Below are 25,592 nucleotides of genomic sequence, written 5' to 3'. Positions count from 1 at the left end.
CAATTGTTTAATCCTCAGCTGTTTCACAACCATGGTTTCACTAAACTTGCTACATATTTAGCCTTTTTTTGTGTGTGCGTGTGGGTTGGTATTTTTTCTGCTAATTTTGCATTTTTTATGGCCACAAAAGACCTCTTTACTTCAGCCCACTCTTCACTGAGCAGAGATTTAGATCACTCTGGATTTAGGGATTACAGACATTTGCCATGCTGTTCACCACCAATATCCATTCTAAGCCAAAGGAATCCTCTGCAATCTCCCACAGCTTCTCAATGCCCCCATTATTCACCACCACGTGCCCTGTGTGAAGACAGTTAAAGAGAGCCCTCATCTCTCATTATTAGCCAAAATTCTGCCATCCATCCTCTTACTTTTGCTGTGGTAGCCTCACAGGAAGTATCTCTGTAAGCTGGCACCCTTACGCTGCTCTAAAACCAGAGATGCATTTCCCTGTTGGCCATCTCCTCTCTCCATTTCCCTTTACTCATGTATGTTTTATTTCTTCCAGCTGTAATGTTTGAGGGCATGCCTCTTCTGATCTTATCATGGGCTACACCAGCGTGCTCTTCTCCCTGATACTGTCTCCTCTGCTGTGACCACTGCTGGCTCCTACAGCCCCCAGAACAGCTGAGATGCCACAGCTCCCAGCAGAACATGTTCTCCTGCCAGCAAAGCAAGCAGTAACACTATTCTTTATTATTGACTGTTCCAACAGCTGCTGTAGAAGCAAATAACCATGAAGCTTTTCCCAGCATGAAATACTGGCTTCGTTCTCCTCCCATGTCCCCATTGTCCCCTTTCTGCCGTGCCACTGCCTTACATCTCATGCACGGTGTTCTCCTACTTGTGAAATTGAAAAAGCATTCTGAATTCAATTCAAACATGTTTGTAATAATGCACTGAAGAGGAATTTCTTGTAGGTACTGCAGTTATTAAATGGACAGACCTCAGTAAAATAGCTACAGCACATCATAATCCTCAAGAAAATTAACATGATGAGAACAGTGAGCATTTTTAGATGTTTCTCAAACTGTATTCTGCCATGAGAACTTGAAACAAAAGGAAGGATACCTGTTCTTTGACTTCTATATTGTGCTCCCCTTCCAAAATGAGGGTCACTGCTTGCATGATTTGCTTCCCATGAGTACTCATTATATGGTCTATGTGCTGTCAAAGCAATGAAATATAGTTAGAAGTAATTTTCCAGACACAGAGGTGGCATTCCTACATGAATTACTTTAAATAAAGAGTAGCAACATTGCACAAAGTTCCTAGCTCATAGCAAGCTCTCCCAAAACACAAAGCAGCAGAAACACTTGGTCATATTCCTCTTCATTTGAACCCTGGTTTCTCTCAAACGTTTGAGAGAGCATGATATAGGCCTTGGTTCTGACTTCACTGAAATCTGTAGAAAACAAAGCACTGGGTTCCTATTTGGCCATAGTCTGAAGACTAAATCCTGCTGAATGCAAGCTCTCAGTATGATGCTGCAGTTAGAAAGAACCACCTTCTCTCCTCTGATAACAGAAGGACATCAAAGAGGGCTAAAAAAAGTGTGGCTTTTTTTCACCTGGAACTTTTGCTACACTTACTGGAACACTGCAACCAGGTTTGACATCCTCATTTAAATTAAAAAAACCTTAAAGGATTCAGAAAGATAAGATACATAAATTACTTATAGTCTAGGAAAACTGTCTCAAGGTCAGAGACTTACAGGTAAAAAGGTCGTATGACTAAGGACTACAAACACCTGTACAAGAATAAAAGTGGTCATAAAGAGTAACAGCAAAAAAAATGCGAAACCAGATCTACTGGAGGAACTGATAGCAAAACTCAGGAGTGACAGTTAACAGCCACCAGACATAACCAGTGCACAGCACACACTGCAAATTTTATTGATGAGAAGTTCCAGCTCAAAGAGATTCTTGTAGGATTTCTTAAAATTGCTAGCACTGAAACTTGAATCAAAAGCTGCTGGATGAGTTACGTTGGAGTAAGTTTTGGGTACAGAATGAGAATGGCTGATTCTGCCTCTAAAGTGCTACAGACAGTAGGTGAAGCTGGGACAGTATCAGACAAATAACACCTTAAAATAACGAGACTTTGCTGTCAGAGCTCAGGGTGAATCTAACGAATGACAGGTCGCTCTTTTCACATGAAAATCTTCACATTAAGACAGCGTAAATTCTCTATGAAGCTTATTGAGATTCAGCGAGTACACATATCAGAAGATATTTTGCAGTGACCTTTTTATAGTAGAAACATAATACGTGATAAATGCACAGTAGAGGCTTCGTGGTATTTTTCCCCCACAAAAATGCTGGCTTGCCAAATGTTTGCTGCATGTTTTCCCTCTGTTCTTCACAGGGGATTACCCCTTTCTTTTCCTCCACCAATACCTCTTTCTCCCTGTCAAAAACAATTCACGGGCTTACATTTTCAAACCATCTTATTTTAGTTTGTAAAATGAGCGTATGCATTTTTTTTTTCCCCAAGTGCACAGTCCCACAGTCAAATTCAAGAAATCTGTATTCACTACACAGTTGGGTAAGATCAGAAATATTTCAGGTGTCAAGAAAGAAGAAATATCGAGCATACCTCCACCAAAGAGGATACCAAAGCACCTCTCCACATACTGACTCACAAGTGCAACTCTCTCATTGCTATTCTGGACAAGTTTCACTGAAAGATTTTTTGGAAAATATTGTGGGAAGTTAAATGTCATGGAATTGATTAAGTTCAACTATCTAGTTCTCTATTTGTAACAGTTATCAAGTTTCAGTGGATGTACAGAATTCTTTCCAATTTTTCTGATGCTAGTTTGAACTTTTGTTTACAGATACTGGGATAAATGGAAAGCAGAGCCCTCAATTTTAGCCATGTATCAAACAGCAATAAAATGAAAACCATTTTGTATTCTCAGCCAAAATCTTTGGTCAAAAAAAAAGTAATCATTAATTAGCATCATCTGTATGTTTGATCAGAAGAAAGTCTGTTTGCAGCTCTACTTACTGGACGAGTAGACAGAAGATTCCTGAGCAATCCTAAAGTTTTCATCAAAACATTTACATCGGAATCAGAAAGTAACTGGAATAACTGCTCTGTGCTCAGACCTCGCAAGATGTCTGATTTGATCTTCTGTTCAGCTTGAAATGCCATATTCTGAAAAAGACAATGTTTTTTAAACCTTAAGCTTTAGTTTTTACTTTAAATAGACTGTTATCTGCAAGCATATATATGTCCTTGCTAAATTAATCCCAAAATTGTTATAACTTACAAAGAACTGTAAATTCTCCATAAGATCGTATTTATAGTTATACAGTAAATCAATATCCACACAGGTTTATGGGTTTTTTTGCTGACCTGGTTATTTCCCACTTTTATTTGTCCCCATCATGCTACTGACACTGCTCAAATATTTGCCTGAATGATCCAGACAACCAAATGGGTATTTGAAAGGGTTCTTATTCATTTCTAACTGTTGAAGGGTTCCAGGCTGACAATGCTTCCCATCTTTAAAGGGACAGAATGAAAAAACAGATTTCACTTACACTATCTCTAGTAACAACTCACAAGTTCCTTAAGTCACATTAACAAACTACTTCAGAAGTGCAACTGCAAGCAGAATTCCATCAGTGTTTTACTCACCATTAAAGCCCAAATGCCGTTCACTCGCAAGGCAAGATTTTCACTTTGTGTTAAACTACATAGAAGTTCTATGGCTCCTGATTCCAAAATAGGCTAAAATGAACAAGTTGGAACAAAAAGTAAAAAGCAGTAATTCTGTAAGACAATCATATCCCCAGTTAAAGTTTGTTTTGTTGGTGCTCACAAGTTTTTTTTAGGTAATCATTATTCTGTAAGTCAAAAAATTCATTTATACTTCTTTTCCCCTTCAGAGAATACATTTAACTATTCAACAATATTTAGCTGTCACACCACTGTAAGCAGGTTTACTTCTTATTAGCAAGCAATCTGTGATTTCAGTCTGCCTAATATTACAACTCTATGATAATTAACACATAATTGATACCCATCAGGAACGCTTATTGAACCACTCCATAGGGTAGCTTTTATCCAGAAACAATCAGAGGTAACAGACAAACTAACCTCTTTGCTTGGTGAGAATTCTAGAAGAAGATTGCATAGCGTAGAAGATGCTACTATCAGAATTTCATTCGGAGCATTCTGCAAAACCTGTTGTCATGAAGGGGAGAAAGAAGAATCTCTGTCAACTAGTAGGGTAAGGCAGGGCTCACTGTGAAATGGAATACCTGGAATTATGCTGCACTTTGTTATGCTACACATTTGGAGACACTTTGACGCTTGTAGTGCAGATTCAGACAGTTCTCATTCAATTCAGTGTGATACTTCTCTACAAGACAAGCTGGAGCAATGCAAAGTTGTTTCAAAGAGGTCAGATTTGAGAGCTTTCATGTGGGTTTTAGAAGAAATCAATGGGAACAAAGCCCTATTCTGCAAAGCATGGACCTAATTCTGCTCAGTGGCCATTCTTTCAACAGAGAACAGGCTGTGACCTGTAGAACACCTCTACCATGCTTTACCAAAAAAAAAAAAAAAAAAGGAAGCTCCAGGAGTCTCCTCAAAACTTCTGTTCCTTGAGGAAAGCACAATGTAATACAGCAAATTTTGTCATACTTGTCCTTTTGGGAAAGTGAGAAACCTCAAACAAGATAAACTCTCTTAGGTATACCAGGATGTCAGGTGGGACCCACACATGCCATCCTTAAACAGAACATCCCCCAGTGTGGTCTGGAAGAGATTGGCAAGGTAAGGAGGATGCAACTGCTCTTCCAGCAAGGAAAGAGAAACGAGTGAGGGTGGTCTGTACCAACATCTGTTTCAGAGCAGCAAGCAAACATTAACAATTACTCCATTTACAGAGTTTTGCACAAAAGTGCATTTACACGTGCCCTGTAGATGTAAGCCTTCCTCTTCCATATAGCTATATATGCTAGGGAAGAGAGAAAAAACTTACGTAGTTATTATCAAGCTAGATTGAAAATTGATTTATCTTTATTTAAAATTTATTTTATTTTTCACTTAAGAATAATTCCTGCCATTTTGGAATGAGCAGACAGAATTCCTGACTCCAGCTTATTTAATAAAAACCACAATGAGCAACAGCCAGCAGCAGTGTTTGCAAAATTTTGTCACATAGCTCTCTTTCTAGACTGGTTGTGCTTCTTCAAGCAAGCTTGTCACTTTAGTTTGACATTTCTAGAAGTTCTGATGTTTCCAACTTGGGATTTTTGCAACCTCTTAGATAGATATTTAGATATTCCTTCCAAGCCCTTTCAGATGACAATCACAAATATTGACCAGAGAATTATGCCATTGTGATTGTGCAGAACTTGCATGGTCAAATTTCTCTTGACTTGCCAATTAAGACTGATTAATTAATCCATGGATTCACAATTCACAAATAGTACTCAAGAATCAGTGTTTCATGGTAACAGGTACAGTATTGCATATCTTGTCAGAAAATAATTGCTCTATCATTTCCATTGTGAAACTACAGTACAAAGTAGACCCACACTTTAGGGTTTCTAATTCACACAAGCCTCATAAAAGACCAATAGGATGATCAGCAAATCAATTTTGTACAGCCCGTTATTTTTGAGAATTAGAACTTAAGCAGATCAGAGAAAGTCAGTGAGACTTTATACAGGCCTGAGAAGGCTGTCCAACAGGGATCCTTCTTCTACAGAATCATCCGTACACCAGAAAGAGCCGAAAGATCTCCTGACCTTTTACTTCCTTACAGTACTTTGACTGAAGCTTGAAGACAAGTCAGCTCATGTAACTGCCTCACTATCAGATTCATCAGTTCAACTTTGCTGATGAGGCTTTCTCTGTACTTCTGAATAGAGAGTCAGGCTCATTTCAGGCATTTTTCTTATCATTTTCATGGGCGTCTACATTGCCTAAGCATTCAGGCTCCTTGCAGGATTGCCTCATTCCCCATTTTCAGGAGCTAAAAAACACTGACACTAAGAAACTGGTCTATTTATCTGCACTTAGTGACAATCTTAGTTACAGGGCAAGAAACATTAGGTGCGTTTTGATGTACTTTAATCTTGTGGATAATTGCATTTTATTTTAAAAAAAAAAAAAGTATTTTAAAAAGTCTTGCTGAATTCTTCAACTTCAGTTTTAGTATATGCAATGAGAACTAGAGAACTACAGGAGAAAACAGGCCTAAATTCTCTTGTAGCACTTACACACCAAGCCTGAGCTGTTCCATCTACTCTGAACTGAAGGATATACAGTCCTACTGTCCTACAAGACTAAATATTAGGGATAATGTAGCTTTATTAATTGATCACAGAAAAAAAAAAGATGAAAAAATAGCAAAGCATGGACCACAGCACTCCTTGCACAGAATTTGATTTCTAGGTCCTATATGCTATGATTCTACAGAAACACATGCAAATTAAAGATACACCATATCCTCCATGTTATTATAACCAAGCAGAAAACTTGTGTGGTTGCAACTTGACTCCACTTACCTTCATTAAAGGTTTCCATACAGCATGATCCTGAAAACTTGTCCTGAGCTGCTGAACAGAACGGGACAAGCTGTGCAAACATCTAAAACAGAAAAGAAACATTCACTGTGAAAAAAGTACACAGAGGTACACTTATGCTTCTACACATACACACACACATTGCTTTTGCACATAATAATGCAACCTAGAATGTGATGACTAATAGCTTGCAAACAGCAAAAGAAAATACTGTGCTAGTCCAGGATAATTTTCTCCCCCTAACAAGTTTTCCAACAGTAGAAGATTTCAGATTAACTTCAGCTCTTGAAAAACTGAAGTTCTAGCAAGTGCAACATCAGACTTTGACAAAAAAAAATTGTTTGTATGAAACAAAAAAGCATCCTACCTGACTGCAGCTAATCGCACCTTGATACTAGATTCAGATAAGCCATTAACAATACGGTCCATCATATTTTCAGTTTCAATGATCTAGAGCAAAAAGTAATCAATATTATATGAATAAAATAATATGAACATTTATGGGGTTGTTGTTTTGGGTTTTTTGTTGTTGTTTTTTCTCTTCTGTCTGCAATATTTTAAATATCGTACAAAAACTACAGCTTAAAATAGCAAGCCCCTTTAGAGTGTCAGATTAAGTGGAATAAAGTGTGCATCTGCACATGATTTGGAAGATATCTATACCCTCTGTTCCACTGCTGCTTTCAAAATGTCTTGAATAATCGTTAAGAAAAGATATATATAATGTATAGAATGTATTACTCAATGTTATACTAAAATGAAAGACAGCATGTATGAGTGCACAAAATATATACAAACTATAGATCAGAGACATGTTGTAAAGCCATATGGAAAAGATACAGCTGCTCATCTTCCATATTTAGACATGGCCCGCACAAGCATTTAAAACTAGGATAAAAGGGAGTTCATACCATGGTGAAAGATGGCCTTTATATAATAAATCAATTTTTCCCTGTTCAATCCCATCACTTACAAAAGACAATTCTTTGAAATGTAAGAGAAGGGATCCTTGCTATTAACTAAAGAAATTAATCCTGCACAAAAAGAGAAATGTATGGGTTTGAATTGAATCTCCAGTAGGGTTTGCTGTTGTAGGACAAGGGGACATGGTTTCAAATTAAGAGAGGGGAGATTTAGATTGGATACAAGGAAGAAGTTTTTTACAATCCTTGGAAACACCCAAGGTCAGGCTGGATGGGGCTCTGAGCACCTGATGGAACTGTAGGTGTCCCTGTCTGTTGCAGGGGAGTTGGGCTAGATGGCCTCTAGGGATCCCTTCCAACTCAAATGATTCTATGATTCTGTGAAATCTGGAGATTCTGAATGGTTCCCCACTGAAAAAATCCTCCTGCTTGTTATCTTTTCACTGAATGATTTCGCACCTCCTACCTGCCCATACCTTTCTTCCATTTATCCCCTTTAGTAAGTAAATAAGCTCAAAACTCTCCTGCCTCTTGTGCCTGATATTTCAGTTTGACATGGCAACTCCACACTAAATTTCAAACTCTTAACTACATGACTACTCCTAAATGCCAATGTTTTCTTTGTTGTTTGAGTAGAATTTGTTCTCCTTCACACCGAACACTCCCATAGCACAAACCCTTGGTCACTTTGGAATCATGGAATCAATTGTGACTTGGTTCCACAATATGATTAGATTGTCCAAGGTTTGTTTCTGTATAAACATTTATTTTATAACAGAGGCAAATTCTGTCCCTCAAAACACAAGTTTCAGAAATGTTTAAAGACCCACATGCCACAACAATGTCCCTGCATTGATAACAGTTGGATTGATAATCTTTATAGGTCCATTTCTACTGTGCTATTCCATTCAATTTTGAGTAGCAAGGACCACAGCACGTTGAAAGACTTTATTCTGAAAATCTAGTTCATCACCATGAAAAATTCACACAAACTAACTTTACTCTTCTATTCTTTTACTGAAAGACAAATTTTCTTCAAATTCCACTCAAAGAAAGCACACTGTAGAAGACTGTGTTAACATAACAGAAAGCAAGCCTTCACACCTCAACTTATACCAAAACAAAAAAAAAGAGGTGGAAGGAGCAAAACATAAATCCAAGCTCTTGCACTGCCCTTCTGCTATAGCTCTGCCTCATTGCTAACAGTTTTGCTCACCTTTTTTCGAATATCTTCATCGTTTGCTCCAAGGGAAGCGTACAGCTTGAAAGCAGCCTGGCGCAGCTCGTGGGCATGCTTCAAATCATGGTCAAGCTATTTAAATAAAGTACAGATATCAAACATAGACACTAAAAATTACAGCTGGTATTTCCTTATTTGCTATAAACTAATAGCTGCTTCCTGGGGTTTTGTCTACAATACACAGAGCAGCCAGAAATACAAACGGCCTGCTGTTTCATCAGCTGATGTCCACACTCATCATCTGTACACAGTAATTTGAGGGTATGGTAAATGTCACTGCTGAGCTACAGATAAGTCAACTTAAATAATATCTGCTTACAACAATTTGATGCCAAAACACTTCTCAGATGTTACTGCTCCATCCAGATCACATTAAAGCAAAAAAGTAGTCTTATTTACTCAACAGAAACTTATAGGAACAAGCTAGGAGAAGTGGAAAAAACTAGGACAGAATCAAAAGATTTATCAACAGAACTGAAGCCTACCCCTAAACCACAGGACCTAGAGCTTAAGGAGAGCGTTAACTTCCAGTTCCTGTTGTAAAGGCAACACATCAAAGTGCTAACTGTCTAGATATTTTGGGAAGGTAACAACACAGATTTTAGACAGGTGAATCAGGATGATGCACCATGGGACACGACTCACAAATCAGGAAAAACTGTGCTGGGGTATGATAATCAAGTGGCAACACTAGCTGTAGGGATAATAGTGGCATCCAAGCTCCTGCAAGGTGTGAGCAAGGCAAGATGAAGAGTACATACAAAGTCTTGACTTTGGGAGAGCAGACCTGGATGAGAAGATGGAGAACACCCTGGTTGTCAGCCAGGAGAAGAGAAGGCTGAGCAAAGACATAAGAACAGCCTTCACCTCAAGAAGAATACAAAGAACATGAAGCTGGACTATTTATAGAGGTGCACAGAAAGAGGAGAGACAATAATCAGATTGAAACATGTGAGGTTCTAACTGGATGTGAAAAAAAATATATATGCACCTGGGGAACTTTGGATCTGCTTGCACTGAGTTGTTTAATCACCACTGTTAGCAGTTTTCAATAGCCAACAAAACAAACCCTTCATGTCCTTTCCAAGCAGAGTTGCTCTATGATTGACACCCTTCCAAACTCTGTACCAAGGGGTTCCCCATAACAAAGCAAAATTTTAAGTCTACTCAGAATGCCAGAAAAATGTCAGTATTAAGCAACAAGTTATTGGTATAAGAGAACTGTCAAAAATTAAGCCATATGAATAGTTTCCCCTGGTACAAATACATCATCAGAGCACAATGTATTACGTTTATTTTAAATATTTTAACAATGATAAGTAATCTGTTCTGAAAAGTCCACACTTATCTAGTTTTACCTTTTGGGGTGTAATTCAAAGCATTTTTTCCTTCTCCTCCAAATAAGCACCCTGCCCTTCCAGATGACTATTTTTACAGACTTTCTGAACATTTCAAGCACTGTCATAATATCTGTAATCACTCAACTCATGTTCAGAACCTTTGCCATGTTTTTGATACTACTGCCAATGCTCATTGCTCCCCAATCAAATGCTAATCTTCCTTCTCCTTATTTAAATCTAAAGTGCAACCAACAGTTTTTTTTAATGTTTAATTTGCATTTTTACATCTACTTCAAAGCAGCTGTACATTCAGAATCAATTCAATCTAGTGAAAACCTTGAGAGGTGTGTCTACCTCTTGGGATAGTTTCAAAGAAAAACAAAGGCTCTGTAATCCAGTTCTTTGGGGGTACTTTCTAAAGACTGAATGAGAGAAAAAGGGAGTTGACAAATGATACTTCCCTACAGGGAACGTCAAGAACAATTCTGCTTCCAAGATTGACTGATCTACTAGTGCTTTGGTAAGTGTATACAAAGCTGGGAACAGAACAGCTCCTAAAATACCTATGAAAATAAGCCTCCAAGGTATACTGGATCACTGTTTATCCAGCCTCTTCCAAGAGCAGATAACACCTGGAGATAATGTGAAGTGATATACAAGACTCCAGGTTTTTCTGCTTAACAGAAGAGAACTATCTCTGAACTTGACATTTTCCACAACTTGACCTATGAATTCAAACCATCCACATCACATGGACTATTATCTCTTATGAAGATGAAATGCAGTGGTTCCTGAAGATAAGCCTTGTAAACTCAGCACGTGAGCAACATGACAGATGCCCTAGTCTGGTACTTCATTGCTATACTTGGAAAAAGTCACTAAACTCCTATGAAGAAGCTGTGTTAAACTATCCAGAAACCACCTTCCTGTTTTCCACACAGAACAGCAGCATCCTTCTTACAAGATGCAGAGCCCAAATATACACAAAGTTCTTTGTTTGGATATCACATGCTCCAGAAAAAGCAGCTGATGAGCAAAGACTTGTGGACTACATACATTAGGGTCATGGGCGGACTTCTGGCAACCTTTCCATTGACAAACTCAGACATAAGACTGAGTTAAATAGAATAAAGAAACATCTTGAGCCCATTTGTTACTGTTTTTCAAATATTCAGAAGGGGAACATACCCTTTTGATATCAGTGATTGCACTCACTGAGCTGGGATACTTGAAGTAATCGGCAAGCATGACAATGAGGTGGTCAGTAATGCTGGCAATTCTCTGGAGCTCCACATCTGTTTCAATCAAATAGGCCAGAGTTTCTGCTCCTTCTACTCGCTCCTCCAGCAGTCTCTCCTTGCTACACATTCGAACCAAACATGGCAGAGTCTGATGAGTTTAAAAAGAATAAAAATAAAATACACTGTTTGGAACAGCTACATTCATAAAGAAACTCAAACAGCTATTCTAGAGCAATTTTCAGTAATGTTATTTAGACAAATAGAATTTTCAGACAAAAAGAATTTTAAAGACTATAGAGAAATTGTTCAGGCATTACTGAGTATACGTTAGGCTCCTTTCAACCAAGTTCTCATGCAGTGAAAAAGAGTCGTAAGTTTAGATCAGATGTTGCTATTGACACTGATGATACTGGAATGAATCCCATTTTGGATATCTGCTTAAAAAGATGGGAGTGATGGAAATATGACTCTGCCAACATGTGGGCTTTCATCTGTAATTACCTTGAATGGTAGATACGAAATTCCCACTAACAAAAAGTGTAAATGTGTACTGTACTGCAATGAACACTGAAATATGTTTTCTTAGTGCAGCATCATATAAGGAAACTGCCCTTTTCCCAGAATTACCAGAACACTGGGCTTAGGGACAGTTCCTGACACACTGCTGACAGCTCCCTCTACCCTAACCAAATTATGAAGCACTGATCTTCAGACAAACTTACAAAACTATTGTGAAATTTGAGAAATGGTCTGATTTTGATGGGCTCCTTTTATACACTGCGCAAGCATTTTGACTACAGCCTCCTGAAACTTGCTACTGAAATACAAAACAGTGCCTTTTTCACACGCAGAGATCAAGGTAGAAACGTTGTTTCCATGTTACTTATATCATTACAAACCTCACACTGCTGTGTATCAAACTTTGGAATATTTATTACTGGATATGGACATTTTGTATGATTCTTTATTTAAAAATTCTTAAAAGAGCCATATTGCTATAAATGTTTAAAGGCAGTTAGGGAACAATTTTTTGTTTGTTTTTTTAATTAATATCATTAGAACACGGTGCTTTGAGATCATCTATTTAACAGATTTTGTGTTACTTTTTATACTAGACAAATAAAAACAGGAATAGATCCTCGTAAAAATGCTGTTTAAAGAGAATTGTCTAACTAGCTCACCTTAAGAACGATGCAAGAGTCATCTGTCCGTATTGCTCCAGCTCTGCACATGGAAGTAAGGCTGTAACAACATAATAAAACATAAATTCACTTATCATTGGATGTTAGCACTTAAAATGCTGCAGAATAACCAGATGCACTAATGAAATGCACTCCCCTTTGTTGTACTGTCGATTTCCACACCTTTGAGTTTAATGGAGTTGAGCACATGAACAAACTACAGCATGCTCACTTACAAGGAGATTTATAGCACAGAACACCTTGCTGGAGTGCTGACCAATACACACACCACACAGGTCAAAAAAAGGACTAATCAAGTGGATTGACTGATGCACAAATCTCTTACACTAACAAAACAAAGTTAACTACCTTCATTAAGATAAAACAGCAATACGCGCAGATCTGTCCTATACTGCCCACAGCACAGGCAAGGACTTGAAACAATAAGGAGAAGGTCAAGACAAGGCTGACAGCCTGACAGCTTAAGTCGTAGAATCACCAAGGTTGGAAGAGACCTCCAAGATCACCCAGCCCAACCGTCCACCTGTCACCAGTATTTCCCACTAAACCACATCCCTCAGTACAACATTCAAGCGTTTCTTGAATGCCTCCAGGGTCGGTGACTCCTCCCTGGGCAGCCCATTCCAGTGCCCAATCACTCTCTCAGGGAAGCAGTATTTCCTAACATCCAACCTGAACCTCCCCTGGTACGACTTGAGGCCATTTTCTCTAGTTCTATCACTAGTGAGAAGACACATGAGAGAAGAGGCCACCCCCACCTCCTCACAACATCCCTTCCAGTAGTTGCAGAGCCACAAGGTCACCCCTAAGGCTCCTCCAGATCAATTCATCCCCATTCCCTCAGATGCTCCTCAGAAGTATTGTGCTCCAGACCCAGCTTCATTGCCCTTCTGTAAACACGCTCCAGGGCCTCAATGCCTTACTGTAATGAGGGGTCCAAATCTGAACACTGCACTCGAGCTGCGGCCTTACCGGTGCTGAGTACAGGGGGATGATCACCTCCCTGCTCCTGCTGGCTGCACCATTTCTGATACAAATCAGGGTGCCATTGGCCTTTTTGGCCATCTGAACACACTGCTGCTCATGTTCAGCCAAGCATCAACCAACACCCCCAGGTCCTCTTCCTTTACACAGTCTTCCAGCCACTCAGCCCCATGCCCATAGCACTGCCTGGGGTTGTTGTGGCCAAAGTGCAGGACCCAGCAGTTGGTCCTGCAGAACTTCATCCCACTGGCCTCAGCCCAGATATCCAGCCTGTCCAGATCACTCTGTGGGGCCTCCCTACCCCCATGCAGATCGATGCTTCCTGCCAGCTTGGTGTCGCCTGCTGGAACATTCAAGCTTGGCGATAGGTTAGGAGACTCAGTGCCTCAGTGCAGCAGTAGTCAAGTATCTCGTTTTAGCTTTCAAACTAAGCCACTGTAACTGGCTTTTAGCACGTTGCAACTGGGAGGTTAAAAAGAAAAATATTCAATTCGGTGAGGGTGATTTAAAACCAACATTTCAATTCTCTGTTGGGCTGGTTGAAACTGAGTATAGGGTCAATCATAATTGCCCAGTAATAATACGCCAACCTTAATAACAACACGTTACACTGCATTCCTACGATTCTGAGAAGTACCCAGAGTTCCCACATCTTTAATAACATCACTGAACCCGTTCCAAGTGCTTCCCAATGATGGCCATGAATAAAAATGCATGAATTACGAGATTCTAGCCATTATGTCTCAAAGTTTAAAAATATATGACTTGACAGCACAGAGATTATTTTATAAACTTTTCTGTCCAATCTTTGTATCTTACAGCTGGAAATACTAATATTCATATCTGAACAATCAGGAGAAGAACACTAGTCTTGCAGCTGCCATTAGTTCCTGTTAACGTACTGTTTGCAGGACAAACTGGTTCAACTTCGAACACAACGTAAGTTAAAGTACTACAGATAAAATAGGCTTGGCTTAGATGGCAGCAGCTAATTTCAGTAGAAAAGGTTTCTGTTCTGCTTACAGGTGCAAATCACTCCAGGTCTACTTCAATAATTGAGAAGCAAAGGAAGCTTCCTAAGATACCCCTGTATACCAGTACAGATTAAAACTAATTTAGCAAAAGGCTTCAGAAATTCACAAAAATAAACTACTTCTGCATTCTAAGGACTCTACCAATAAACCAGAGAGGAATCCCACATTAATTAACAAAAGCTGGCACATCAAAAGTGAAGTCTTAATTTAGAACCAGAAGAACAGAGGACCTGTTACAATTCCACCTACTACTCCACCTTAGAAGAAATGAAGTGAGATATAGACTTACTTTAAGGGATACAAACAGGGAATGGATTTAGAGAAGAAAAGCCAGTAGATTTTTTAAGCCTCTACACTGTCACCAAACTGAGGCCTTGAATGCCCCAGGAAAGAAGGCTGCCCACAGACTAATTAGAAGCCCACTCTTGAAGCACAAGACACTGTTTTGTTTCCCTCTTTCTTATAGTTTTTTTTTGCTTCTCATTGCACTCTTCTTCTTCTTTGCTTTCAAAAGTCCATTTGAGCCAAAAATGAGAGATTCTCCAGCCAAATCCTTCCAAACCAAAGCAGATTAATAGAGAACACCAACACATCTGAAAGTGTTTATCCTAGAACAAGGAAGACTGTCCAAAGACAGAATAGATTTTTAACTGCAATGTGCCTTCATAACTAATCAATGCTCTTATATTTTGAGATCAGTTAAAAAAAAAAATAAATTCAGTTCTCATACTTAATTTTTTTAACCCTAATTCTCTGTTTTCTCTGAATTGCCAAAGAAACACAAATCAATCACAACAGACTTCTACAAGGCAGTTAATTTACCTTGCCTTCCTTCAGTACTTGAAGAAAACCAGATTTGTTACATGGGAATGTGGGAGACTCCCAGTCCAACCTCCCACCACAGAGTGAGATTACCTTCCTGAAACAATCCTCCCCAGACCTACACTTATTTATAATTGCTTTCATTAGTGGGTTAAGTTGCCACAACTTGGCAAAATGACAGAAGAGACCATCCTACCTACTCCTCCTCCTTATTCCTCTGCCAGAAACTCAAGCCTTTGCACTGACAAGCGTCAGTGAAATTATTTTGGTGAATAGAATCAGAGAACTCATTGCTGTAGGCCAAATATAAGCCACCAAAATCTAGAATAGCTGTAAATGGAAGGAATTAAATTAAATCAAATCAAATCATCAATGACCAAACTCAAATCATGTTTGATTTCAGTAGTTCATAGTGATAAATCTCTTTAGCCGCCTGAAGTTATTTACTCCATCTCATCAACACAATAGAAGGAAAAGGGTATTAAGCAGAGTTCCCAGCTTACGGAATGAGAAACCCTAGTGTCAATGTTACAGAACTTGGTCACATTTTGTCACAAGGTACAAAGACACTACATACACAAACATACAGAAATCTGCCCATGTCAAAAGGGAACGTTTGATATGAACTATAAAATAAATTAATAACTAATTCTGCTGTATGAACATACAAAGTTTAAAAAATCATCTATATTTCATTAAATCACTTAAGAGAGCACCAAGTTTTGCTCTCTTCTTATTTTAGGGGAGGGCATACTGCTCTCAATATACCACAGCCATAGTCTCCAAAAAGAACTCTCTGGACAGTGGTGTAACAAGGACATTATCTTGTAGTACACGATTACATGTCAGTATTATACTTTGTAAGGACATGCTATTGACCATAACCTATGTAATGTAAAACTTATTGTCAAATTCAAGCTATTTGTGAAAACTGCAGTTCAACTGAAGAAAATAGAGGGTTTTTTTCCTGCTTAGCCTCAAGAAAAACAAAAGCTACACTGTAAAGATTATTAGGTGATAACAATATTTCAAGTATCTAGGTAGTGCAAATAACATCTATGATTATTCCCACCTAAAGTTTTAGTTCCCTTACTTGCAGCGAGGAAAAACCCCAAAAGTTAAGAAATACTAAACTGCACACTATTGCATTCCAATTCCTGATGAAAATTACCATTTGGCTGATGTGAGCTGCATTTCAATAGGTTTGTCCCTTTGTAACATCTTCACAAAGATTTGTGGTAACAGTTCTCCATCAACCGACACTGTAAGCAATGAAAGAGAACTCAAAGTAATATTAATTCAATCAGTCAATAAAGTATGTGTCAAACAAGCAACAGTTGCACAATACTTACCATTTACTAGTGTCATTGATACCTGTGGGTTTTCAAAGGCTAGAACAGAGAAGCATTTCAAGGCTTGCATTCGAACCTGTGTAAAAAAAAACAATAAATGAAGCATAAACATGACTGCTAACTTAAAAGTAAGCTGGACTGTACTGATGTACAAGGTAGCAGAAATAATTCTGTATAATCAGTAAGAAATTTAGATAGGTAAAAAGCAGATAAAACATCTAATTCAGTTTAACTCCTATGATCTCCCTGCTTGAATTACCATTCCAGATTGCACATAGTGAACTATTTTCAGAGACACAAGCAAGGACTGGCATGTGGGAAGCAGACATTCAGAAACACTAGTTTAATTTGTGGTTCCTCACAAATGTGCAAACAACAACAAAAAAACCAGATGTATCATAAATCCAGTACTTACTTTTTTCAGGATTCCTAAGTACCCAAGGGAATTAGAAACACATGCCACTATATCAGTCATTTTTAAAGGTGAATTTAATAAAATTTCTGAAGAGATCATCCTGTTGAATCGATTTTAAACTAATCTTAAAACAAAAATATATTGCAAGTTTTACTGCTATTACATAACTTCAATTATCATCTGTGCACTTATGATTCACAGCTCTCTATGCTGGATCAGAGAACTGTTTAGGTTGGAAGAGACTTCTGGATATCATCTGGTTCAACTTCATCTACCAACTAGGGCAGCTGGCTGTCCAGTACAATGTCCAGATGGCTTCTGACTATTTCCAGGGAAGGTGACTCTACAACCTCCTTGGGTAACCTGAAATCTGAAACTAAATTTTGTTTCATCAAACCTTCACAGTTGCCTAGTTAAGCTAGCCTATGACTTCCTTATAACCTCTTTTCTGAGGCAAGGAAAATCATCATCACTGTCCCAGATAAAAAATCTGATTTGTTCACACAGTCTTTTGACTTCACTCTCCACAGTTCTATGTATGTAAATTTTGCCAATGTGTTTCTATGCTTTTGTTACAACTTCCTCAGTGTGACAATAAAACAAAAAACCAAGATAAAAATCCCTGTCGCTAAAGAAAGCATTTGTGACTGTTACAAGTTAGGTTTAGGTTCAGTCCATCTTCCTCAATAAGTCCTAGAAACACGGAAGTCTGAAGGTAGACAACAACAGCAAAGACTACCAAAATTCTGTGCATTCATATTGTATCTCATTACAGCCAAGGCTTGGATAAATATAAAAAAACTATGGAGATAAGTATGAGAATGAAATGGCTTGAATTCCTGAAAAACATCAGTTACACTGAAAAAGCAACTGAAAAATCTTACCTAGCTCCTATTTCTTCATTTCAAAAAAATAGGAATAGTTCAAACTGTTGCACAACTTGGAAAATTCACCTTACAACACAGTCTGAAAAACTTCAGTTGATGAAAAAAAAAAAAAAACAAACAAGCAAAAGTTGCCTGATCGTGGTGAAAACTTAATACAGAAAGACAGAAAGCACATCTGTCAGTCCCAGTAACAAAATACTGAAAACACCGTACTTCAAACAGGATTGAACAACAGGATGAAATGAAACAGCAGTGACATTTTCACATAGTCCAGGATGGACTCTTGAAAGCATAAAAAAGGATGGAGACAAGACTTGTTAGACTCAGTGAGCACAAAACACTGGTAGCTGGTGACTTCCACTGATTCCAAGCTCATATTTTAAGGAGTGTATCTTCTCTTTAGAACAGCTCATCTTTGCTTTTCTTCTGCTTAATTGTTTTTTCTCCTTTAATATTCAGCAAATTAGACCAGTCTTATTTTGGTTTCTTTTTCTTATGCTTGCCAAGTGACTGTCCTTCAGATCAATTGATCCTAGATCTGCCTTAAGTAATGATGTCCTAGGTTTACAGAGCATTCCAAAATAATAGGTCTCATTTTGATAAAAACTCACATGACAGGTAAAAACAACTGTTATTCTAGAAATAGACATTACACATAGTAAGAGTTCTAGTTCATATATGCACACATAGCTCTCATCATCATTGGGATCCCTTTCATAAGCTTAAATAAAACACTGAGTAATTTTAATGTCTTACTTTGTAGGAGGTGGAAACTAACAGATGTGCGATATTCTGAACTGCTCCATGGTTAAACAAGATTGTCTGGTGGTCTGGACCCTACAAAGGAAAATATAAAATGCAATTTATTTATTTAAGGAACACGTGAAAGATTACTATTACTTCAATTATTATTATTTTAGTATTCAAAGGTAGATTTCCTAGCATGTATTTTGTAATCAGTTGGCATATCGACTTATTTTTTCAAGAAAGAAGTCCGATTCTTACTTTACAGCATTTGTCCTTCTCTGATAATCAGTAACTTCAACAGGAAATAAAATTATTTCCCATAAATGAAGAAACATGGATAGACTGCTTATGTTTCTATTTTTCATATTGGAAAGAATAGAAAGCTCCTGATTTTCTTCACAAATCACATAAAAGATCCCCAGTCACTGGTGTCTTTCTAAAGGGTAACATTAAACATTTTCAACAACTCTAACCTCAGAAGAAACAGAATTAAGTCTAAAACTGTTTCCAGACAAAATGTGAGAGTGCTTTGGGAACAGATTCACAATTTCCTCCACAGATTATTTTAGTTTCAAACATACTCAGCCATAAATTTAGACTGCCATCACCCATTTCCTGACTTCAAGACCCAAGTCAACAATGGCCAATAGATCAATATTTTCCTTTCAATTTAAAAAGCATTTGGAATTAAACACAAATACTGAATTCAGCAGCAGAAAGGGATCAGAAATTCTGTAGCATGACTAGACTCAATGAGGTCAAACAAACCAAGAAATGCCCAAGAGGCCTGCAACTCCCAGCAGGCTCCTGGGAGACTTGCAAACACCTCTGTAGAAGTAGAGTCATGACTCTGGCCACCTCTGCATTAAACACGGGCACAACTGAAATTCACCTTTTGGAATGTCACACCATTAATCACACCTTGATACATTTTCTTGACTACTCTGCAAATGAAGAAAGCATCTTCACTCAATTTTTTGTTCAAACCCAGCTGAGTTTATGGGCATATCTACATACCCCAGTAAGCATAAATGACACTTCCTTTCCACATTTGAGATTCAGCTGAAATCAGATTCTTTTTATATTCAAAAGAACATTTTTGGAACATCCCTTACTCTGAGAAAAACAGCATGAGAATTACTTTTAGATGCAACATATCTGGTGCTTTAAGAGATGCTTCAGCTGCTACTGCCACCAAGAGCTTTCTATAAAAAAAAAATACAATCAAAATAGCATGGTTGAAGGAGGAAAACAACTTACATTGGCACACAGAAGTGGCTGAGGCAATGATTTAAAGCCGCAGCTATGCCAGTGTTGAAGCTGAAGAACAGATATTGAAATATGTGAAAAATATGAATTAACTTAGAAGTTAAAAAAATCATATTGACCTAGATTGTTCTAGTAATTCACGGGCATTAGTGATTTTTTCAATGAGATGCAGATGTCAAACTCTGTATTAATAGCTGCAGAAGTTGACGTACAGATTGGATGTACACATTGTGTTTGCATACATCAATTCTGCTCATCCAGTGCACACAGATGCTGAGTTATAACTGAAAAGAGACAGCTTCAAATACACAGGTGAAATCTTCAGACTGCAGCATACTGTTCTTTCTAATTCCAAGCATCTCAGACAACAGCTTAATAGCAGGGCCTTTTGGCTTTGTTTTTCTCTGGGTATCCTATCAGAGTTCCAGGAACCAGTTCTACTTCAGGGACCTGAAACCCCCTTTCAGCAGAGTTGGGACTAGATGATCTTTAAGGTCCCTTGCAACTCAAGCCATTCTATTCTACAATCTTTTTTCCCGAAATGCGATTGAGAAATGCAATATTTCAGAGACAAATAACTTCTCATGCATTATTTTCTATCAAAATTCTGATTTTCAAGAAAGCAGTAGGATAGAACAGTCTAACAATTCATTCCATAACAAAATTTTAGAAGCAGATATAGAAATGCAAATGTATCTTGGTTCAGGGATCCAGCACAGGCCTAGGATCGCATAAGGAAACATTCTCAGAACGGGCTTAGGAGGAAACTGCCCCGATTACAGGTTTTATCCTGGATCTCTCCGGGAACGAGAGTTTAATTTTCAACCAGTGGTGAATGTATTACTTGTACAGAGATACCACCACATTCAAAAATAATTTTCCAACACTATTTTTTCGAACTATTTATACAACTGCTTGTTTCCAAATGCATACCGTATCTTTCTAATTTGACTATTAAAATAGTAAAGCTTACCTACTCGTGTCACTTTCTCTGGAAACAAATCAACTGTGATAGAGAGGACCTTTAAAAGTAAGTTTTGACTTGCATTTTAGCATGCTTTGAACACAATCCAATTTCAGTTTACTTGGTTTTGATTATATGTTGATAGAGTTGTAGCTATGTATGCTGAAAACTGCATCATTTCCCCCTGTAAACCAACACTGTCCTTGGCTTAGGATGGCTCTTCTCCAGAGTCAACATATTCCACTGCTCAATTTTAACTCCAAAAATGCAGTGAAAAGCAATACAAGCAGGAACTTGAAGCAGGTTCCTAGCATATTGCTGTTGTCTGAATCAAGGATTTCTTAGCTAAGGAGAACAGGTCTGAGCTTTTCCAGTGAAATTTGAGCAGGTAAGAAAGAAGGAAACTGAACAGCTCAACCAAATGCAACTCTCTGAACAGGAAGAGAGAACAGAGCACAATATTTAAGCACAGAAGAGTATGTAGAAACAAGGAGGACAGGAGCTGTGATACATCATCATTTAATTACATTGTTTAAATATGTCATCATTTTGTGTGTACCTGTTAATACAAGGAAAAAACTATAAACATTGATACTCAAACTAATATGCTAAGGCTAACCTGAATTATAAACCTTATACTAACTTATTTATCCAGGAAAAAAACTAATATAAGGCTCTCAGTCATGTTTTATTTAGGGTAGGAGAGGAAGACTTCGTTTTAAAATGTTCAGAATACTGAGACTTTCAGAAGTATTTAATGCTTTTTAATAAGAAAATACTTTCCACATAAATCAGAAAATCCCCTGCAATTTCTGCTGCCCTGCACTAGATGTATTTTATCACATCAGAACACAGCAACTGATTTTTCATCTTATTTCCCATACAGGAATTCCAAGAATTAATCAAAGTAAGAAAGAAAGGGGAATTTTAGAGTGTGCCCAAGAGTGGCATTAGTCAGAACAAGAAAGAAATGAGCTCTTGATCAATTTAACATCTCTAATTATCAGTTTTTTCAATTACAAATATTTTTCTTTGCTATGCAGCAAGGTATTTATTCTGCAAATATAGGCCCTATCCTTCATACCTACCACTCAGCTTTTATTGTGCATTTAGGTTTCTATCTGTTTACAATCTCACTTTTTCTTTCCAAAACCTTGGGATTTTTCAAAGCATTCACTCCAAGCTTTGCTTGAGCTGGAGCAGGACTTGTTGTTTGGAGTGGTGCTGCAAACAGCACAGCAAGTTCATAAGACCTTTCTTATTCTCCTCTTATTATGTGACTGGGCTACTGTTTTGTTAACTATATATTTGAGATGGAAGTCAGCAGTTCACAGAGTTAAAAGGAAGCTGCTCATGTGGAAAAAGATGACAACTGTGTTCAAGTTGGGTTAGTTACCTGACATTACTCAACAGTTTGCACTCAGCCAGCAAGGCTTCTGCCACTGAGCGAAGTTCCACGTGGATCAAAGATTTCTGCACCTCCACATACAGTCAGACCTGTGTTATTTCCCTCACGTGCCAACACGGCCTGATCCTTCAGCTGCTCAAGTTATTCTGACTATTACGGACGCTTTCAAGGGCTACTTAAACTTGAGATGCCTGTGTCATTAGGCAGGTACGACTTACTTGTTCCCAGCTCCCATCAGGTCAAGACAGAAAGAATCAAAACACCTCACATGACAATCTTCCCACAGCAGAATGGTATGGCACTGGTGCATTTTTCTTAAAATACTAAACTTGTTTTTCAATATTAATTACAGATCTGAGCTTATATAGTCCAGTGTAGGATTTTGTCTATGCTTGCTTTCAACAATTCTATACATATTAGCAGCTGAGTTCAATTTTTAAATCACTTCGCAGTCTCCAGTTTCACACAACAGAAGAAACTGAATTGGATGAACGTACATGCCAAGGTAGAGACAAACAAAGAAATAATTTACAGTTCCAGGAGACTCTTTTTTAAATTACAAGACAGATATTTTTGTAGGTAAATACTTATCAGTTCAATAATTTTGAACATTCTTATTTGTCAGTCCAGCAGATAAATACAGTCTATTGTCTTCAGTTATAAACTGTAGCTATAAAGGATAGATGCTAAATAATTTTTATTTTCTACACTGAATTGAGACCGTTACTATATACCCATCAGGTACAGTAACTATCAAAAGAAACAACAATCTTTTTAAAAAAGTTGTGTGGGGGAAACTAGGGGTATAGGGAGAGACTCAGACAGGTAGAGTGTCTTAAAACTAGAAGACAGCAGCATGAGAACAAGAATGTACTTGAAGTGGAGTTGTTATTGGTAAATTAGATGTGTTCCTCTATTAGGGGAACTGCATTATACAACAGGAATGAACCTATAACTGGTACAGCTCAACTGAGAAGAGCATTCTTCCCCTCAATCTTCAATACTTCTTGGAAACCCTTCTTCTGGCTTAAAACAGCTGGTGTGATAGAAGATGAAAGCCCTTTGGAAAGAGAAGTTCACATGTAGTTTGAGATTTCCAGAGAAATAAAAATGAAACTTTCCTATACTTACACTGTTAGTAGTGACAACTGATATTTGCCTAGACTGCTGACGTAGTCGAGTAGCCAAAGATATTTACATCTCAAAAATCACTTATTTCCATACTTTGTATGTGATAGCAAGTCTAGGACAATAGCAGTTGAGCCACTATTGTGCTAATGTGCCTGCCAAAACAGGAAGCATCTTACACAGTTTCTTATATACTAGAAACACAGCAAGTCTCACAGAGAACGTGTATTCTCTTCCTTACTTTGCAGCAGTGTGAGAAGATCTGACATATGTATTCTTGTGTATATCGAGACCTACTGAGCAGCGCCATGAGGTGAGAGATAACTGTAGCATCCTGGAAGCAAGTCAGAAAAAAAAAGGGTATTAAGACCATTTCACCATAGTTTGTTAATAACTTGTTACTTAGAAGAGTACTCAATTCCTCAGTCTATATTCCCAACAGAAAGTATTTCAGAATAAACCACTGGAGTTTCCAGTTCCACTGAAACTTGCAGACACAAGACAAGACCATAAAAGTAGTACAGAAGATACTTAAGACATCCTCACAAATGCATGTTAGATATGAAACCTTCTGCTTTTGCCTCCAGAGTCTTTACTTAATAAGCAAACAAGAAATAAATAAAAGGGGAAAAGGAAAAACCCTACACTGACTGCAAATGTGGAATTCTGTGGCACTCACTGACCGATTAGTATAGAGTAATCATTTAATAATTTCCCTTGGTTTTAGACAGTGTTACACTAATGCCAGAGAATTCCAAGTACAGCAAGCAAAAGAAAATCATTAAACTTGAAGTTCTGTCATGAAAACACATCTTTCTACTTTTTAAGCTCCATGGTAAATTACAAAATGACAATATTTTAAAGCTCTCTGTTAGTTTCACCAGTACCTCTCAGGTCAGATGACGACATTAAAAGCAATACCAACTATTTTAATTTGGAAAGGCAGAAACCTGAATTAACTCCATGAGATAAAGGGTGCCTAACAAAGGAGATGAAAGAACTGAACGATTCTTCTTGCCCAAAGAACTTACAGTATGAGCTGACCATACACAAGTAAATCAGACTCTGTTCTACCTGCAGGAGAGCAACTGATGAATTGCAACACTCTTTGTGGAGAAGAAGTGGGTTAAAATTAGAGCAGTCTCCATGCTCATTAGCTACTTTTATAGTGATGAAAGTAACAACAACCCAATTGCTAAAAGCTCAGAAAAAGCTCTTATATTTTCCCGTTACTTGGAAAATTTCCAGCAGTACTTTTCTATATGAGCAAAATAAATATGCTTAAGACTCTCCTAATAATATCCACATTTGGGATTAACAAAGTTTTGCAGTATTCACCTTTATTTTCAAGATGTATATCTATATAGACTGTGAATTTAGCAGGTCAACTTCAGAAAATTTTCCTGCCAACAGGCCATCCTTTTTCATCACAACAGAAAGCAAAAAGGTAGAGCAAATAAAGTATATTGAGGAAAAAGGCAACTTTTGTTTCAATTCTTTGTTTCTTAATAACTGGAGGGGATCAACACAGCACAGACTCATTTGCCATTTCAGGGTCTGATAAAAAAAATTACTTACTAGGAACTGGAATTCTTCCAGATACACCAGCCATGTATCCATGCTTGCTGCATGCTTATGTGCATAGGAAAAGCAAAGGACAAACTATTCTAGCAATATTACTAGGGACTGGTTTAAAGTAGTTGCACCTGACCTGCCTTCCTATATAGCATATATACAAACACTGATTGCTTCTCAACTGTGAAGTCCAAAAGGCCTGTGAGCAGTTGGTTTGGTTGAGGGGTGATAGCAGATACTACATCCTCAAGTATGTTTTAACTGCACTAGTGGTCATAACCACCATCAAGCATCCACCTGATTCTCCTTAGCAAAGTGAGCCTGCAGTAACTGGCTTTGGGACAAATGCCACAAAGCCAAGTTCCATGAGAAACCAGAAACATCTAATGGGCCAGACTTGCTCACAAGAAAAAGATGTTGAAATCTTCAGTAGTCCTAACAGATCCCCAAAACTTTTAAGTCTCCTTCCTTAAGTTAAAACAAAACAGATTGACACCCCCAGAATTCCTC

General features: G+C 37.9%; 1 protein-coding gene across 2 annotated transcripts in view; it reads right to left on the bottom strand.

Moving 5' to 3' along the window:
- Positions 1-25,592, bottom strand: part of ARMC8 (armadillo repeat containing 8) — a 54,470-nt gene that overhangs the window by 3,529 nt on the left and 25,349 nt on the right. The window contains exons 5-18 of one of the 2 annotated variants that reach the window (XM_010716563.3): positions 23,749-23,841; positions 19,999-20,058; positions 18,748-18,828; positions 16,690-16,765; positions 16,509-16,599; positions 12,477-12,537; positions 11,243-11,443; positions 8,691-8,786; positions 6,919-7,001; positions 6,534-6,615; positions 4,111-4,197; positions 3,649-3,741; positions 3,013-3,162; positions 1,072-1,167 (exon numbers count right to left, since the gene is read on the bottom strand). In XM_010716563.3, the coding sequence (XP_010714865.1) occupies positions 1,072-1,167; positions 3,013-3,162; positions 3,649-3,741; positions 4,111-4,197; positions 6,534-6,615; positions 6,919-7,001; positions 8,691-8,786; positions 11,243-11,443; positions 12,477-12,537; positions 16,509-16,599; positions 16,690-16,765; positions 18,748-18,828; positions 19,999-20,058; positions 23,749-23,841 (1,350 nt within the window). The remainder of the gene's footprint in view (positions 1-1,071; positions 1,168-3,012; positions 3,163-3,648; positions 3,742-4,110; positions 4,198-6,533; positions 6,616-6,918; positions 7,002-8,690; positions 8,787-11,242; positions 11,444-12,476; positions 12,538-16,508; positions 16,600-16,689; positions 16,766-18,747; positions 18,829-19,998; positions 20,059-23,748; positions 23,842-25,592) is intronic. The other variant, XM_010716564.3, reaches the window with a different exon arrangement.

The sequence above is a fragment of the Meleagris gallopavo genome, chromosome 11, assembly GCF_000146605.3.
Source record: "Meleagris gallopavo isolate NT-WF06-2002-E0010 breed Aviagen turkey brand Nicholas breeding stock chromosome 11, Turkey_5.1, whole genome shotgun sequence".
Taxonomy (NCBI): Eukaryota; Metazoa; Chordata; class Aves; order Galliformes; family Phasianidae; genus Meleagris; species Meleagris gallopavo.
Note: the sequence above shows the minus strand (reverse complement) of the source record. Positions and strands in the feature narration are given on the sequence as shown.